The 19050-nt window shown below is 41.3% G+C and overlaps 1 protein-coding gene across 1 annotated transcript; it reads right to left on the bottom strand.

Annotated features, from left to right (window-relative positions):
* Positions 1–441: 441 nt before the first annotated feature.
* On the bottom strand, positions 442–18818 carry LOC143290968 (dol-P-Man:Man(7)GlcNAc(2)-PP-Dol alpha-1,6-mannosyltransferase-like). Its single transcript, XM_076600555.1, has 10 exons — positions 18704–18818; positions 15887–16039; positions 14471–14603; positions 13097–13270; positions 11406–11603; positions 7853–7956; positions 7060–7286; positions 5267–5436; positions 2142–2217; positions 442–729 (listed from the first exon to the last, which is right to left on the bottom strand). The coding sequence occupies exons 1-10, from the start codon at positions 18743–18745 to the stop codon at positions 474–476; spliced, it is 1533 nt and encodes a 510-aa protein (XP_076456670.1). The 5' UTR covers positions 18746–18818; the 3' UTR covers positions 442–473.
* Positions 18819–19050: the final 232 nt, after the last annotated feature.

The following is a 19050-nucleotide window of genomic DNA, read 5'->3' on the forward strand; positions in this document are numbered from 1 at the left end:
GACACTCAAAGAAACAAAACAAATCTTAACAAAGCAATGGAAGCCTTCAGTTGTGCCCTCAGCATATTCATGTAACACAGCAGCACAGAATACACCACAAATGTTTCGAGTGCACAAGCCAAAGTAAAACTTGATCATCTCACGGTAAGCGATTAGGAATGTTGATTATCTGTATGTGAGAATGTACACACGTGTATGTATGTATATGTGTGAGCGTGTGCATATGTTCGTGTATGTTTACTGTGTATAATTGTGTGTGTGTGTGTTGTGTGTGTGTGTGTTTGCATATGTTTGTGTATGTTTACTGTGTATAACTGTGTGTGTGTGTGTGTATGTGTGTGTGTGTGAACCTATGTACAGGTGCATGCATGTATGCAAATGTACTCTCACATTCGTGTGTCACCTGCAACCATAGCATTTTTTTAAAAAACAACAACAAAAAACACACACAAAGAACACCATTAACTTCAATTTCAAATGACATTCAAAAACTGCCCAGACCTCTTTTTCTTCAAAATCCACAAAGTGTCTTTTGTTTTTATCTGCAGAAAGGGGAACTTTTTCCAAGATATTTCCAGGCCGGCATACGAGGAAACAGTGTGTACGATACTGTGGCTGGAGGCGTACGGAGCGAGTTCCTTGCGGTCGTCAGACAGCGCTCCTACCATCAGGTGAGTGAAGGACATCATGTTGTGGCCTCCTGGTTCCAAGCCTTCTGTTTTGTTGTAGCTGCAGGTGAGCAACAGAAGAGAAAACGTTAGCTTGAATAATGGAGGACTGGAAAAAAAACACGTAGTTTGTTGTTGATGCAGGTGAGCAAAAGATGAGGAAACTTCAGGTGAAATAACAGAAGACTGTGAAAAATGTAGTTCACTGTAGCTGCAGGTGAGCAACACAAGAACAAATGTCAGCTTAAAAAAAACACGGAAGGCTGGAAAAAAATGTAGTTTCAGATTCAGTGTCAGTTTTCAAGGCCTCATCAAAGCACAATGCAGACTGTGATCCATGTAAGCTGCGCCACATCTGCTTTATAGAGAAAAAACAACAACATCAGAAAACTAGTTGAATAACGAAGGTCTGGAAAAATGTAGTCTCAGATTTACATTCAAGGAGACATCAAAACATGAGGTAGGCAGATCCATATACACTGCATCACTGCCAAGAGATCAAATCAAATGCTCCATAAAAATATCAAAAACAATTACAATTTAAAGAAAAACAACAAAAAACAACAACAACTAAACAAATAAGTAAATGATTTCAACCAGAATAGAATAAAAAGATACACAGAGGGCAAGTAATCAAAACAAAATTGATAATAACACCTAAAATACATCAGGTATTTAAATAAAATGAACACTTCAGCTTCCGTCGTCAGAATTGTGTTATTCTTTGTCAACATTCACCTCCTCAGTATAAGAGCCTTCCGTTTGCAATATTTTGATGATGGTATATGGGGTGAAACGCTGTTAACGTCGATTCTTTCGCCGTTCGTATGGAGAGAGTTAAACTTCCCCAACTGAAGTCAGCTATCCATTAACACCTGGGTGAAGTGAGGAAAATCAGAGTTAAGTGTCTTTCCCCAAGGGAGACAACACCATGCTGAAAGAGGGCCTCAAACCCTGATCACCAGCAAACACAGGCTCAGAAATCCTACACCTAGTGAATACTGCCAAAAGGATAGGAAAGAAAAGGACCACACATTTGTATTTGTATTTCTTTTTATCACATCAGATTTCTCTGTGTGAAATTCGGGCTGCTCTCCCCAGGGAGAGCGCGTCGCTACACTACAGCGCCACCCATTTTTTTGTATTTTTTCCTGCGTGTAGTTTTATTTGTTTTTCCTATCGAAGTGGATTTTTCTACAGAATTTTGCCAGGAACAACCCTTTTGTTGCGGTGGGTTCTTTTACGTGCGCTAAATGCATGCTGCACACGGGACCTCGGTTTATCGTCTCATCTGAATGACTAGCGTCCAGACCACCACTCAAGGTGTAGTGGAGGGGGAGAAAATATCGGCGGCTGAACCGCGATTCGAACCAGCGCACTCAGATTCTCTTGCTTCCAAGGCGGACACGTCACCTCAAGGCCATCACTCCACATGCTGACAAAAAAAGAACTATCATGACACAAACTCATTACCTCCATGAATCTCTGAGCTGTGTGAAGCGAGACACTCCTGTCTGGGCAGTGTAGACATCAATGTGGACATTTACATCTGAAAAAAATCAATGCGGATATTTACATCTGAAAAAACAAACAAACAAAAAACAACACACACGTACACAAACTCTCACAAAAAGAAACAAAAATCAGAATAATCATTCTGGGCGAGGTTATAGAATCAAATCCCATCAGTCAAATTTCAGTGTGTGTGTGTGTATGTGTGTGTGTGTGTGTGTGTGTTTGTGTGTATTCACCCCAAATGATTCCAACCAGAAAGAAAAAAAAAACCCAATCTGCATGCTTCAGAACAAAACATTTAAATATCAGTCTGGAAATCTGCACACACATCAACACACACACAGAGACACAGACACACACACATCCACACACACACAGACACACACACACACGAATCCACACACACACAGACACAGATACACACACATCCACACACACACAGACACACACACACGAATCCACACACACACAGACACAGACACACACGCATCCACACACACACAGACACAGACACACACACATCCACACACACACAGACACACACACACACACACGCATCCACACACACACAGACACAGACACATCCACACACACACAGACACACACACACACACGCATCCACACACACACAGACACAAACAAACACGCATCCACACACATACACAGACACACACACAGAGTCTCTATCCCTTCATGTTACATAATTTCTATTATCCCCTTCTTCCACCATCAACTGAATTCAACAATACTTCGTCAGTCCTTTGCATGAAATTACCATCTTCCTTTACCACAACACTGCACATTCTACATTAACCTCTGACTGCTGCTGATGAATACTGTCATCAGTGAAGGGCTGTCACCTCACAAAGTCAGAGCTTACAAGTCAGGATGTCAGTCACAATTTTTTTTTTTTTTTTTTTTTTAATCTTTAGGATTTGTATTATGTTTCTTCTGCTTATTCATTCACATCACACCACTGAGAAGTACACAAAATGTACAAACTGCATTTCCTATTCATGCCACGCCGCCTTTATTTCAACCAATAGGAGCAGTTAAGGGGTTAGATTAAATAAAGTAAAACATTAGCATTTACCCACCACTGCCAGATTATCCCTCACTCCTCTTCTTCTTCTTTGTTCCTGGGCTGTATATACGAGTGGGCTTTTACGTGTATGACCGTTTTTACCCCGCCATGTAGGCAGCCATACTCCGCTTTCGGGGGTGTGCATGCTGGGTATGTTCTTGTTTCCATAACCCACCAAACGCTGACATGGATTACAGGATCTTTAACGTGCGTATTTGATCTTTTGCTTGCGTATACACACGAAGGGGGTTCAGGCACTAGCAGGTCTGCACATATGTTGACCTGGGAGATCAGAAAAATCTCCACCCTTTACCCACCAGGTGCCGTCACCAAGATTCGAACCCGGGACTGTCAGATTGAAAGTCCAACGCTTTAACCATTCGGCTATTGCGCCCGTCATCCCTCACTCCAAAGTGAAACCCTCCAGAATAATAAAAGTCAGCCCTGTCTAACTTCCCACATGCTTCAAACAACCACAGACAAAAGAAAACAGAATTAACAAAAACAAAAATAGCAAACCTACCACATCCACACACATCTGAAGATAGTGGTTATACATATGATTCTCCTCCTCCCCTCTCAAAAAACAAAACAGCAAAACAAAAAAAAGCAAAGACACACATTACCACTGAAGCATGTTGATAGTGGACATTTCTTGTAGCTTAATCTACATCAAAAGTACACTGTTCCAAGTTACGTCCAGTTGTTGTGTTTTCCACAAAGCTGTCAAAACACTGTTGACACACAGTATTACTGCACTGTATTGTACTGTGTCTTATTGCATTGTATTGTATCATACATATTTCTTGTCATAACAGATTTCCCTGTGTGGATGAGGGCTGCTCTCCAGCATCACAACAGATTTCCCTGTGTGGATGAGGGCTGCTCTCCAGCATCACAACAGATTTCCCTGTGTGGATGAGGGCTGCTCTCCAGCATCACAACAGATTTCCCTGTGTGGATGAGGGCTGCTCTCCAGCATCACAACAGATTTCCCTGTGTGGATGAGGGCTGCTCTCCAGCATCACAACAGATTTCCCTGTGTGGATGAGGGCTGCTCTCCAGCATCACAACAGATTTCCCTGTGTGGATGAGGGCTGCTCTCCAGCATCACAACAGATTTCCCCGTGTGGATGAGGGCTGCCCTCCAGCATCACAACAGATTTCCCTGTGTGGATGAGGGCTGCTCTCCAGCATCACAACAGATTTCCCTGTGTGGATGAGGGCTGCTCTCCAGCATCACAACAGATTTCCCTGTGTGGATGAGGGCTGCTCTCCAGCATCACAACAGATTTCCCTGTGTGGATGAGGGCTGCTCTCCAGCATCACAACAGATTTCCCTGTGTGGATGAGGGCTGCTCTCCAGCATCACAACAGATTTCCCTGTGTGGATGAGGGCTGCTCTCCAGCATCACAACAGATTTCCCCGTGTGGATGAGGGCTGCCCTCCAGCATCACAACAGATTTCCCTGTGTGGATGAGGGCTGCTCTCCAGCATCACAACAGATTTCCCTGTGTGGATGAGGGCTGCTCTCCAGCATCACAACAGATTTCCCTGTGTGGATGAGGGCTGCTCTCCAGCATCACAACAGATTTCCCTGTGTGGATGAGGGCTGCTCTCCAGCATCACAACAGATTTCCCTGTGTGAATGAGGGCTGCTCTCCAGCATCACAACAGTGGAGTGCTAACTTTTTTGTCTGCAAGTATATTTGTTTCACTACCAAAGTGGATTTCTCTAAAGAATTTGTCATGGAAAACATCTTTGTTGCCATGGGTTCTTTTACTTGCACAAAGTGCATGCTGCACATGAGACCTCAGTATATCATCTCATCTGAATGACTAGCACCCAGACTACTGTTCAAGAATATGAAGGAACTCAAATAATTTACACACTCACTGTTTCGTCAGTGCTCAAGATTGTGTAGAGCAGACATAAACTGCTAGCACCCAAACTACTGTTCAATAATATGAAGGAACTCAAATAATTTACACACTTACTGTTTCGTCGCTGCTCAAGATTGTGTAGAGCAGACATGGACTGTCCACCAGGGTAGTTGAGTCGGGAAATGGAAAGGAGAACCGACGTCCCCATCACGTTCACCACAAGCACACCCACCAGTGCCGCCGCCATCAACCCTCGTAGCAGTGATTTACCCCGCGTCCTCCAGCTGGAGAACACACAACATGATCAGCATCAGGGTCATTATCTTGTCTTTCAATCAACGCACTTAGCTCTCTCCGGACGAAGGAATGCTCATGCATTCATACACAAAACGTATTCGGATTCGGACGAAGGAATGGAATAGCATTCTTCGAAAGTAAAATTCCATCACGCGCTGTACACGTGATTTTGTGATTAGCCAAGCAGAGTGCACTATTCTGGGTCACTGCACAATCGAACAGTATGATTGGTCAGCCTGGCATGTGTGGCCTGTCTCGCACACACGCTGACAAAAGTCACTGACCGGTCGTCTGCTCGCGTGCCAGCCTGTTAGCAAAGCGGGCTCTTCTCAGAATGTTGTGAAGCGAACAAGGCAGTGATGGCAACGTTTTAGGGTTGCCGAAGTACTTGAAATGCTACAAACTGAAGGGTCGGACATTGAAGAGGTGGATGATGACGAAGAAGAAAGCGAATTTAATGCAGAAAGCGAGCATGGGTATGGTGATTCGGGGTGGAAAATTGGCAGTATTTTCTACATATGGCAAAACTGTAAAAATAAGATGAGAAATTTGATTATTTTATATGTACTAGCTCAACACGTAATAAACCAGTTCTGAAAGATTCATTTACTTACACAGTATTTTGTATTTTTTGTAATTTTTTTCCAAACCCATACAAATGGGCTGTCTCTGGGGAAAAGCAAGGGAGAAAACTTGTCGTCCCGAGTGAGTTAATTTAAAAAATTCTTTCCCATGCATTAAAGACTAAAGGCCCCATAGCCTTTTTTTTTTTTTTTTTAAATCTCCATCGGGGCAGTAAATTTATATACACTATGTCCAGGGCCCAGCACAGAAAGGCAGGATCCAATCTTCTCCTGCCACCATATTAACTTTCTCCATACGAACGGCGAAAGAGACGACGTTGACAGCGTTTCACCCTAATTACCATCATCAAAATATTGCAAGTGGAAGGCTCTTATACTGAAGAGGTGAATGTTGACAAAGAATACCACAATTCTGACGACGGAAGCTAAAGGTTGGGTCATTCAGATACCCACTGGACATCCGAGGGGTCTGTGTAGAGAAGAGAGGACTGGCCGTACTGAGTGAGTTAACCCTCCCCAACCAATGTCAGGCACCCATTTACACCCGGATGAAGCGAGGAATGTTGGAGAAAAAGGCCTTTCTGAAGGACACAACACCATTCTGAAACTGTTGGCCTCAAACTCTGATTGCTGGTGAACATTGATCAAGAAATCCAGCGCCTCATTCAGAGATGGCGCCCCCTCATGCATGCTGCACCATAATTATTGCTTCTGACTGGAATGTTATTCTTTCATTCCTTCTTCTGCCTGGCCGATAAAAAACATAAGAGGATATGTGCAACATTATCTTTTGTTAACTTTAGGCTACTAGTCATAGCTACTTTCGATTTCTCTCTTTGGATGTAGTAGTATTATGCACAGAACGGGAATTAAACCTCTGTTGGAGCCTTTACCCATGAGTCACAGTACAGTATGTGTAACTAAATGGGGGATTCATGATGAGCAGCATGATGGCAATGCCACAGAAACTGGGGACGATGAGTAAAAACAAAAACCAAACGAGGAAAGGAAGTTTCAACAACTCACATTTCAGCAGCAGCGAAAGCAGCAGCAGTGTTGAGGATGGGAAAGGTGTAGACGATAAAGCGCAGCTCTTTATGGGGCAGGAAGGAGTAGGCCACAATGTAGGCCAAGGCCGGCCACACCAGCATGAACACTGGCCGGGAGGTCAGGCAACCCCATACGCTCAACACCAGCCCGCCCAACAGTGCTCTGGGCAGTACCGAGTAGAAATACCACAGGAAGGGTAATGTCTTCGGTCAGTTAAAGACCCGTCTTCTGAGAAAGTTCTTTGGGCAACTGAATGAAATATTCAAAACACAACATGGAGAAGTCTGTGTTCAAGTGATATATTCACTGTGTTAAAACTGATAATTTCTTAAAAATAATAAAATTTACAACATGCAATATCTATTGGTGCGTACGAATGATATCATATTCACTGTGTCAAAACTGATAAAAAAAAGAAAAAAAGAAAAGAAACACACAATACTGAGAAATACTTATACAAATGAGTCACAGGAGTGAGAGGTAATGAAGATATGAACACAAACAAAAGTGGATAAGAATAAAGCTAATCTACTATATTTCTATTGTTTTATTTCACATTAAAAGCAATGTGGTTTTATTTGTGTTATCTTAAATTTTTTTTTTGCAAATTTGCTCAGTGACATCATACTGATGACTATAATTTGTGTAACCCATCACTGAAGATCACACACACACACACACATACACAAACACACACACACACACAAACACACACACACACACAGCAGCACTCTTTGCAGCTTCTGTCTGAAGCAGGACCAAAGGATACACCCCACTGAGAACTCTTGTTGAGGTAGACATTGAACCAGAGCACCTCTCCCTCGGGCCACAACCATCGCTGCCAGAACACTGAGTCCACAAGCACCGTCATTCCTGCCCAAAGTAAATGACATATAATAATAATAATAATAATAATAATAATAATGGTACATATTCCGGCATATAGCACATTAAAAACCTCTCAGAGCTCTTATGGTAAAACATCATTCAGGCACAAAACACACACACACAAACACACTCACTCACTCACTGACACATCCACATACACACTGACACACACACACACTCACTCACTCACTGACACACACACACACTCACACACACAGACACACACACACTCACTCACTCACTGACACACATACAAACTCACACACACACACACACACCTACTAGGAGGAAGAAACAGATGTGGACCCACAGATTACAGCATGGAATGGAGTGACATAATTACGTAGAGACTGCTCAAGCGGAATGGTTTTGGACATTTTCTAAAGGAGTGAAGGACTGTGATGGACTGAAAAAGACAGCGAATTCCAGGTTTGTACAGCTGAAGAACTGAAAGCTCTCCCGCCAACTCACCTATTCAACTCAGCTGAATCTGGGGATGCAAAATATTCTATCACAATCAGAAGAGCGGAGAAACCTTAAAGGGACTTCTTCTTCTTCTTCTTCTGCGTTCACTCGTATGCACACGAGTGGGCTTTTACGTGCATGACCGTTTTTACCCCGCCATGTAGGCAGCCATACTCCGTTTTCGGGGGTGTGCATGCTGGGTATATTCTTGTTTCCATAACCCACCGAACGCTGACATGGATTACAGGATCTTTAACATGCGTATTTGATCTTCTGCTTGCATATACAGACGAAGGGGGTTCAGGCACTAGCAGGTCTGCACATATGTTGACCTGGGAGATCATAAAAATCTCCACCCTTTACCCACCAGGCGCCGTCACCGTGATTCGAACCCGGGACCCTCAGATTGACAGTCCAACACTTTAACCACTCGGCTATTGCGCCCGTCTTAAAGGGACAAATTCACTTTAAAGGCAAGAAATACACTGACGTTGCAGTTCCAGAAATTGTATGTGTAATTACATACTGGGTAATGAACTGAACAGAAAGATCAGTAGCTGCGTCCGTTAACAAAACTTGATAATGTTGAGGCACACACGTATTGATTCAAATAATCTATTTTCTGCTATCTCTCGTTGTTTTATCATGTCTCATTTTCCTTACATATTCTTTTCTTACTATTGAACTGAACTGTTTTAGTCCACAATCAATTCAAGAATAGAAATGATTCAGTATATTTGTATTTGTATCTGTATTTCTTTTTATCACAACAGATTTCTCTGTGTGAAATTTGGGCTGCTCTCCCCAGAGAGAGCGTGTCGCTACACTAGAGCGCCACCCATTTTTAAAAAAATTTTCCTGCGTGTAGTTTTATTTGTTTTTCCTATCGAAGTGGATTTTTCTTCAGAATTTTGCCAGGAACAACCCTCCTGTTGCCATGGGTTCTTTTAAGTGCGCTAAGTGCATGCTGCACACGGGACCTCGGTTTATTGTCTCATCTGAATGACTAGCGTCCAGACCACCACTCAAGGTCCAGTGGAGGGGGAGAAAATATCAGCGGCTGAGCTATGATTCGAACCAGCGCGCTCAGATTCTCTCACTTCCTAGGTGGACGTGTTACCTCTAGGCCATCGCTCCTTCCTTCCAGATGTTTGATCGAAGTGCAAAGTGACCTATGGCCTCACAGTCACAGAAGACAGAACAGTGTGGCAGCACATTTGCTGAAGCACGAAGCAGGGCTGTCAAGAGTGGTGTTAAGGAATGTGCAAGATGATGACGTTACAAGCCCTGCCTTCCTTCAGCATGCGTGTGTATGTGATTATATTCAATGTGCATAATTTATTTCCTTTGGGTTTTTTTTTTTTTTTTGCTTAATCATAATTTACTCAGCTTTAACTTACTTGCATTTTATTTCATTGTTTGTGCATGTCTGCCAGTGATTTTCTGTACCTGTATATGGACAATAAACCAGTTTGGAGTGTGTTTTTCTTCTTCTTTTTTTTTTTTTTTTGCAAATTCAAGGAACGCTTCCATGCCGGATTAATATGCAGACTAAAAATGACAGAACAAAGGGGAGGTTACCTACTTCCGGGAGGTTAACGACCGTAGCATTTTCATTTTCTCGGCATAGGCGGATAGTAGTTTGCACAGGATAGGAATGTCAGACCCCTGCCGGAGTCTGCACTAGTTGGGTCACGGTTAAGTATGTGTAATTAAACTGGTAATGGACCAGCCATCATGGTGTACTAGTTACGACTAACAACTGGAAGGATGCAGCTTTGAACTCTGTCAGAGGTGGGTTTGTGCATGTATAAGTGTGTATGTAGGGGGATGGGGGTGGGGGTGTAGGCGTGTGTGTGCATCAAAATTTCCAACGAAGCAAAAATCCATTATGTACTCAGAAAAGAAAAGAAACACACACACACGCACGCACGCACGCACGCACGCACGCACACACACACACACACAGCAACAAAAACCAACACTAAGAAGAAGAAGACAACAAGAAAAAACAAGAGAGGCAAGGCCTTCAAGACTCACTTGTGACTTAGAGTAAAACACACAAGCTTTTTATGTATTGAGTATAACTTCAAAATGTAATGTTTAAGATGAGAAAGATCAGTTTAAAGCAAATTAAGTCCCCAAGCATTAATTACAGAGCAATTTCCCTTTTTTACTATCTGCAACAAAATGTTTGCAAAATAAATAAAACTTCCATGCTTAGCAAAAGAAGTTCCTGTTTGAACAAAAAAATGATAATAATGACTGCTCTTGTTGTTGGGTCAGAATATCAGATCAAAGTGCCAAGTTTAGAGAATACAAAAAATATAAATATAACAGTAAATGCTAGTTTGCATATAATTAGGCTTCATTATTTATTTTTTTGTGCCCATCCCAGAGGTGCAATATTGTTTTAGACAAGATAACTGGAAAGAACTGAATTTTTCCTATTTTTATGCCTAATTTGGTGTCAACTGACAAAGTATTTGCAGAGAAAATGTCAATGTTAAAGTTTACCACGGACACACAGACACACGGACACACACACACAGACAACCGAACACCGGGTTAAAACATAGACTCACTTTGTTTACACAAGTGAGTCAAAAAAGGAGAATAATTGAAATCAATACATCTGTTATGCAGGGAGTGAGGAGGGACGAGACTGCAGGAGAAAGAAGATATTGTCCATGAAATAAATCTTCTTAAAAAAGAGAGAGAGACAGACAGAACAAAGAAGGATGCACAGTAAGGTCAAGGTTTTCTCTGGCTGTCCGTCTGTTTATAATCATATATATATATATATAACTTAAAAAACAAATTCATTGAATATTTTATATAACTCTTTCAGATCTCTCAAAGCGCTTTCCAACAACACACGTCAGTCAGACTCAGAGCACACAAAATCACACCTGAACACACAGAGACACACACACACACACTGAGTCAAAACCCACATCACAACCTACCAAGTAACACAACAGCGGCAGGCACAGCATGTTTCACAACAGTGACCACTGCACTGACACGCCCCCTCAGCAGGTCCGACAGCACAAAGAGGCCCAGGAAAATCAAGGTCTCAAAGCGGAAGATGATGCATGCTGCCCCTGCCGCCCAGGCAAACATCCCATGCTGCTGCCGCAGCCGGTAAGTCATCGCCATCAAAACTGTGAAAGTCAAGAAATTAAAATCACCCCTCTATCAGTTTAAATGGTTAATGGTTTTTAATGCTACACTCTTGTAAGACATGTTGGCTGTTGTTTTCTTTTTTTTTTTTTTTTTTTTTTTTTAGCTTATCATGTTCATTACAAAAGAGAAAAAAACAACAACAAAAAACTTTGAAACTCACGTTCAGATGCAGAGTTTAGCATTTCCTTTCTTCAAATGATAATATCATACACACCATCTCTACAAATATCTGTTATATCCAATCAAGTATCTATCTGAAATGCTAAAAAATTTAAACTGTGTCCTTATTCTACAATCTATGCAAGAGAAACGAAACGTCTTGCAGACAAAAAAAAGTATATATATACATATATACATACACACACACACATGTATATACAGAGAGAGAGAGAGACAGAGAGGAAGGAACGAGAGAGAGAGAGAGAGAGAGAGAGAGAGAGAGAGAGCATCTATCATGCTTACATTGTTATTCATCTGAAATTCTATAACACAGAAATTGTGTCCTCATCATACAATATATGCACAAGAAACAGTGCCTAGCAAGACCGTAAAATATGGAACTATTGTTATTATTGATCACAATACTTAAAATTTATGATAAACTTGGTATCCATTACCATGATTATAATTTTTCTCTCTAGTGACTTACCAAGACCAAAAGCAAACATGTTTGGTAGAAAGTGAGTGGGAATTTATGATAAATTTGTTGATGATTTTGATAGCAAATATACTGATTTTTACCCCAGTGACGTACCAAGCCCAAGAGAAAATGTGTTAAGCTGAGAGAGAGAGCGAATGAGGCATTATAATAAACAGGTCAGGCATTATAATAAACAGGTCAACGATTTTGATAATAAAATTTTTTTTCCTTCGGGCACAGAGAGAGTGAAAAGTTCTGATAAACCTGCTGATGATTTCATGAAAATAAACATCATGATTCCCCCCCCCCCCCCCCCCCCCCCCCCCAGTGACTTACAAACCCAAGAGAAAGGGTGTTGAGCAGAGAGTGAGTGAGAAGTTATAATAAATCTGCTGACAATTATGATAAGAATAATTCCCCCCCCACACCCCACCCCCCCCAGTTCTTCTTCTTCTGCGTTCACTTCTATGCACACGAGTGGGCTTTTACGTGTATGACCGTTTTTACCTCGCCATGTAGGCAGCCATACTCCGTTTTCGGGGGTGTGCATGCTGGGTATGTTCTTGTTTCCATAACCCACCGAACGCTGACATGGATTACAGGATCTTTAACGTGCGTATTTGATCTTCTGCTTGCATATACACATGAAGGGGGTTCAGGCACTAGCAGGTCTGCACATATGTTGACCTGGGAGATCGAAAAAATCTCCACCCGTTACCCACCAGGCACCGTCACCGTGATTCGAACCCGGGACCCTCAGACTGACAGTCCAACGCTTTAACCACTCAGCTATTGCGCCCGTCCCCCCCCCCCCCCCCCCAAGTGACTTACCAAGCCCCAGAGCAAAGGTGTTGGGCAGGGGGCGGGTGATGTAGAAAAGGAAGTGGAACTGACTCAGGGTCAGGAGGATCAGCCAGCGCATCACTCTGATGCTGAAACGGACCTTTACTTCCCGACAGAAGCCCAGGAATGCCCGCAGCACAAACATCCCAAGAACGCCTCTCACTGCACACAAACACACCCATGCAACATGTGTATGCACAAAAGCATGTAAGCACACACACACACACACACACACTTAAACACACACACACATACACAAACATACCCACCACACACATACCAGGGTTCGTCACTAACGGGAGCGCTGAGTGGAACGCTCTGAAAAAACAAATTGCGCTCTGGAAAATTCCTTGACTCAGAGCGCTTGCGCTCTTGATTTTGAAAAGACATAAGCATACACTACTGTATCTAAATTGTTATTCCATTGTCCATCACAAACAAGAGTCAAAAGCGCGATCGTTTTGCATTTACCGAAGTTTGAAAGCCGTCTGTTTACGTTTTGTTAGTTCAACCGGAAGTAGGCCTAGTGAATTAGGGGAGGCTATGCAAAAGAGTGCTCTTCAGACTTGAAGAGTAGAAAAGTGGAGCACACGATCGATTTCGCGGCCGTGCAAAATCAAAATGAATTTATGTTTGAGACTTGTTGCTCTATGTTTTTAGTGTGCGCTCTTAGTTTTCAGTTTGCGCTCATCAAAATTCTGAAACTAGAGCGCAGGCGCTCATGTGAAAAATTGTTAATGACGAACCCTGCATACACACACACTCAAGATCAAAATTACATCTTCAAAAGAAGTAAAAAAACAACAACAAAAAAACATAAACAAACTATAACTGGTATAACTGGAAGTATCATACAAATGCTGAAGACAGAATACAAAGTCTCTGATAAACCTCATGACTAGAAAGAGAAAGACAGACTTTTACACAAACTAAAACTCTTAAAACAACTAAACTAAAACTATCATAATAATATAAAAATGTTTTTAATCAAACACAGACACACACATGCACACACACACAAACATGCATACATATACATGCACATTCCACATGCACACAGATTTAATGTAATTTTTTTTTTTAACAGAAAGGATAGGACTGTTTCTAAACTACTGTTTGAAACAAATACACTTGCACACACACAAAAAAAAACAAAAACAAAACAATACAAAACAGGAAGCTCTGCACTGAGGCAACACGCTCTCCCACAGGAGACCAGCCAGAATCTCACACAGAGAAATCTGTTGTGACAAATATAATACCATACAAAACTTTACACACACACACACACGCACGCTCGTGCACACACACACACACGCACACACACACACACACACACACAAACTTCAATGCAGAATATACCAAGATACTGCTGAGTGAACTTGTCCAAGGCCAGAAACTGGGCCAGCAAGACGGCAGGGTAAGCGGTGATGGACACGAACAACGGACCCAGGAAGGTTCTCGGCACCACACCTGGGAACTCCAGGTGATCATACTGAAAGGCACCAACCAGCTGCATATACATTTCCTGCATCAACTCACTCATACATTAAAACAACAATAAAAAAACAACAACAAAAAAAACCACCATCACCAACAACAAACGTTAATTATCAAAACAGTCTTTATTTGGACAAAACAATCTGCAGTGATTATTCAATGGTCACAGCAAACAACAACAAAAAACGTTTATTGTCAAAACAGTCTTTATTTGGCAAAACAAAGAATGTGCTGTGATTATTCAATGTTCAAAGGCCACATACTAAAAACACAAAAGCTGTTTTGGAGAGATTTTTTTTATTTCGTTTTACCAAATTTTCAAGCCACCTTTATACTCTGAACCTGTCATCCTACTGCATAAACAGAAATCTCTTTAGTTTCACTTCCTCCTTGTTTTCAGCTTTGAACATGGCTGTGCTAATGCTAGTTTGATTTCATATGAAATTCTCATCATAAATCTTGCGAGTGCAGAATAATTTCGATCTACAGTGCATCAAACTCTGAGTACATATAACATAACACAAGACAATGCACTTTATCAATCCATTATGGAAAACAGAAAGCTTTGTATGATGAGCACTGGTCATAAGCAATTTAAATAAAAAATATGCATGTTTAGACTTGATACTTAACATACAGGACACACACACACAAACACACACACACACACACAGAGAGTAATATACACTCTCTCTGTCTCTCTCTCTTTCCACTTGTTATGTTCTTACTGGTGATCATTAGATATACTCATGCACGAATGCTCTTGGCATACAGACATTTCTTCCTCTTACCCCTTGTTCAATCATTGTAATACACACACACACACACCCATGCTGCCACAAACGCACACAAACACACTCTGTCACACACAACACATTGACACTCTGTCACACACAAAACACTCTGTTACATACACAAACACACTGACACTCTGCCTCATACACACAAACATACACACACACACACAGACACACACACACACTACACTACACACACATACACATATACTCACACACACATACACACTCACACACACATTAAGATAATAAGGTATTGCACAACAATGTAAACAAACATAAAAAAGGGAACAAAATCGTATATATACGTACATATATACGTAAAATGCACGCATGCACGCACGCACACAAGCGTGCATTAAGACAATAAGGTATTGTACAACAATGTCAACAAATAAAAACATCCAGCGAGTATGTTGTAAAATGCACACACACACATACCCACACACACACACACACACACACACAGACATAACCTTACCTGGTCCAGGTTCCAGCCATGCTGCAGAAGGTCATGCATGGCCTGCAAGTTGAAGCTCTCCTCCACCTTGGTGAAGGGACACAGCAACAGGTGCATCCCCATCGCCACCACCAGCATCCCACTCAGCATCCGCATGGAGGAAGGATGCAGGAGCTGAATCCCACATAAAACACATAATGATACGAGGGTCATTCAATAAATAAGGTGAATTTTTCGGTATAAGGACTTCTAATACAGATAGAAGCTTACTTTTTTTTTCTTTTTTTTTGTTTTACTTCTTTTTCACATGGATTTAATTTGTTTTGCAGATTAAAAAAAACTTTGAGAGTTTTGGCGATTAACAAAGATGGCCGACCAAGAAGCATGCTCCAGGATTGAACAGCGGTCAGTTATCAAGTTTTTGGTTGCTGAAGGGTGCAAACCAGTTGAAATTCATAGGAGAATGTCAACTGTGTATGGTGCCACATGTTTCAGCCGAAAAAATGTCTACAAGTGGGCTAAATTGTTTAAAGAAGGACGGAGCAGTGTTGAGGATGAAGACCGGCCTGGAAGGCCTACAGAAGTGAGGTCTCCTGAGGCCCAATCACCATTTCATTCCTTGAGAAAGGAAGCACTGTGAACAGTGCCAACTACTGTGAACTGCTGAGGCAGGTCAAGAAAGACATAAAGAACAAACGCAGGGGTCATCAGTCAGAAGGAGTCATCTTGCATCATGACAACGCAAGGCCTCACACAGCAGCCCGAACAGTGCAGACCATCAACGAGCTGGGCTGGGAACTGCTCCCTCATCCCCCTTACAGCCCAGACCTTGCCCCTTCAGACTTTCACCTGTTTGGTCCCTTGAAAGCGTTCACGAGAGGCACGAAGTTTGAAAGTGACGATGAAGTCAAAAGTGTTGTGAGCGACTGGCTGAGACATCAGTCCAAAGATTTTTACGCTGAGGGAATACGGAAGCTTGTGCACAGATGGGAAAAGTGTGTGACAGTGCTGGGAGACTACGTTGAAAAAAAAGAAAAAAAGAAGTAAGCTTCTATCTGTATTAGAAGTCCTTATACCGAAAAATTCACCTTATTTATTGAATGACCCTCGTACATATACATATCTCTCCATATATATATTATATATACTCCCCATATTCCCCCACTCCCCATCAACGCCTAAGCAATAATCTTCCTCCCCTTTTTTAATTCTTAAAATTGTTTATTTCTCATTCGATTTATTCATTGAAGTGGTGATACACACAAGCACACAAACACACACACATATATATATATATGTGTATATATATATATATATATATATATATATATATATATATATATATATATATATATATATAAGTCTCAGGTAGCCTTGTCAAGGGGTCTTTCTCTCTTTATCCTACTTTGCCTGATGAAGCTAAAGTACAGGGCGAAAGTTTGAGGAATGAAATAAACTCTGAGAGAAGATTTCCTCACAAACACACACACATACACACACAGATTGTTAAACAGATAGACAGATAGATAGATTGGTACATATATATCATATACACACAAATACACACAGCAGAACTCACACTCTTGAACAAGATTAACCATCACCTAATCAAGACCTAAGCCTTGAACAACTTGACCTTAAGGTCATCAACTAGTAGATCATTAAACTCATCTCAATAGCAACGCACATGCAAACATACCTCCGACATTTTTAAAACATCAGCAGTAAGCCCAAATCAAACTGATCCTCGGTTGTCATACATGATAATACCAAGGTTGGGTATGTACAATGTTACATTTGGCAGTAATTACATTGATTTAAAGACAGCCAAAAGGCCTGCTCTCTAAATTAAAATCTCATATATTCAAGAAAACTATCTAAATCAATTCAAGTCTGTGCAGGTGGACTGGTACTTGATAACAACTTGACATGAATAGCATTTATGATTCTATCATTATAAGCACAAAGGCACTGTCATATTGTTCAAGATTTTTCTATATTTACAGTAGAACTTTTAGGTTCCACATTGGGTCTAAATTATCTGATATGCACATATTCCCCAACTCCCCATCCATGCCTACCCAACAATCTTCCTCCCCTTTTTCATTTATTTTATTTTGTTTGTTTATTTATCTTTTTTGTTTGTTTGTTTGTCTATTTATTTTTTGCTGTTGAAGTGGTGATACTGTGGGCCTGACAGCATGAGACTGATATCAGGGCTGGCAGTGGTCCTACACTGCTAGGACAACAGGCAATCATTGGTAGCTTGCTGGCAGCTCCACATACAGCCACTCTCAGAATAGCTTAGAGGGAATAAATAAGGCTAGATTTTTTTCTTTTTTCACCACCAGGGAAAATACAGCATCCTCCAAGCAAAACAAAACAAAACCCTCCAAGCAAACGTAGCAAAACAAAACAAAACAAACAAATAAACAGCATACTGATTATGACTACTCAAGTTAATGAATGAACACAACTAATCAACTAACATCCATTTACACACATATTTTTGTACAGTGTATTTTCTTTGGATGTCTCTTCACAGAAAAAAGAGAAGTGATTTTAAAAGAGCAACATCATTTCTGTCAGAGAGAGAAAGATAGAGAGTTTGTAAAGTGAGTTGACTCTCTGTGTGTGAGAGAGCGTGTCAGAGTTGACTGTGCGTGCGTGGGTACGGGTGTGTGTGTGTGTGTGTGTGTTCTTGCTCATTCGCGCGCGACCTTGTTAGATCCCAAGTTTGGAAGCTAATCGTGTTCCATGAAACATTGTCATCTAACCCCCTCCCCATACCTGCTGGTCTTAGCTTATATCATAAGAATAGTAATAAACACATCATACGTCAAGAATAAATGACGCTGGGCTGGGTTGCTGACGTCCCATCTTGCAGCACACACAGGCACACAACAAATTCTCCTTTCGCTTCCAAGAGCGTGGACGTGTGGAAAGCTGCCAAGGGAACCGCACTCTGTTTTCTTCCTCCATCAAAATGTCCGATTTGTCTCCCCTTGTGTAAACCTCTTTTCACAAAATAAACGATTTGAGAAGTTGGACAATGGCAAACGAATAAATAGGGAATAATGAAACAAAATAAGTGATCTATATAGACAATAAAAAAGAAAGAAAGAAAACTGTTTGAGAAGTTAGTCAATAGCAAACGAATAGATAATCAACCAAATAAGTGATTT

Source organism: Babylonia areolata, chromosome 1 (assembly GCF_041734735.1).
Source record: "Babylonia areolata isolate BAREFJ2019XMU chromosome 1, ASM4173473v1, whole genome shotgun sequence".
Taxonomy (NCBI): Eukaryota; Metazoa; Mollusca; class Gastropoda; order Neogastropoda; family Buccinidae; genus Babylonia; species Babylonia areolata.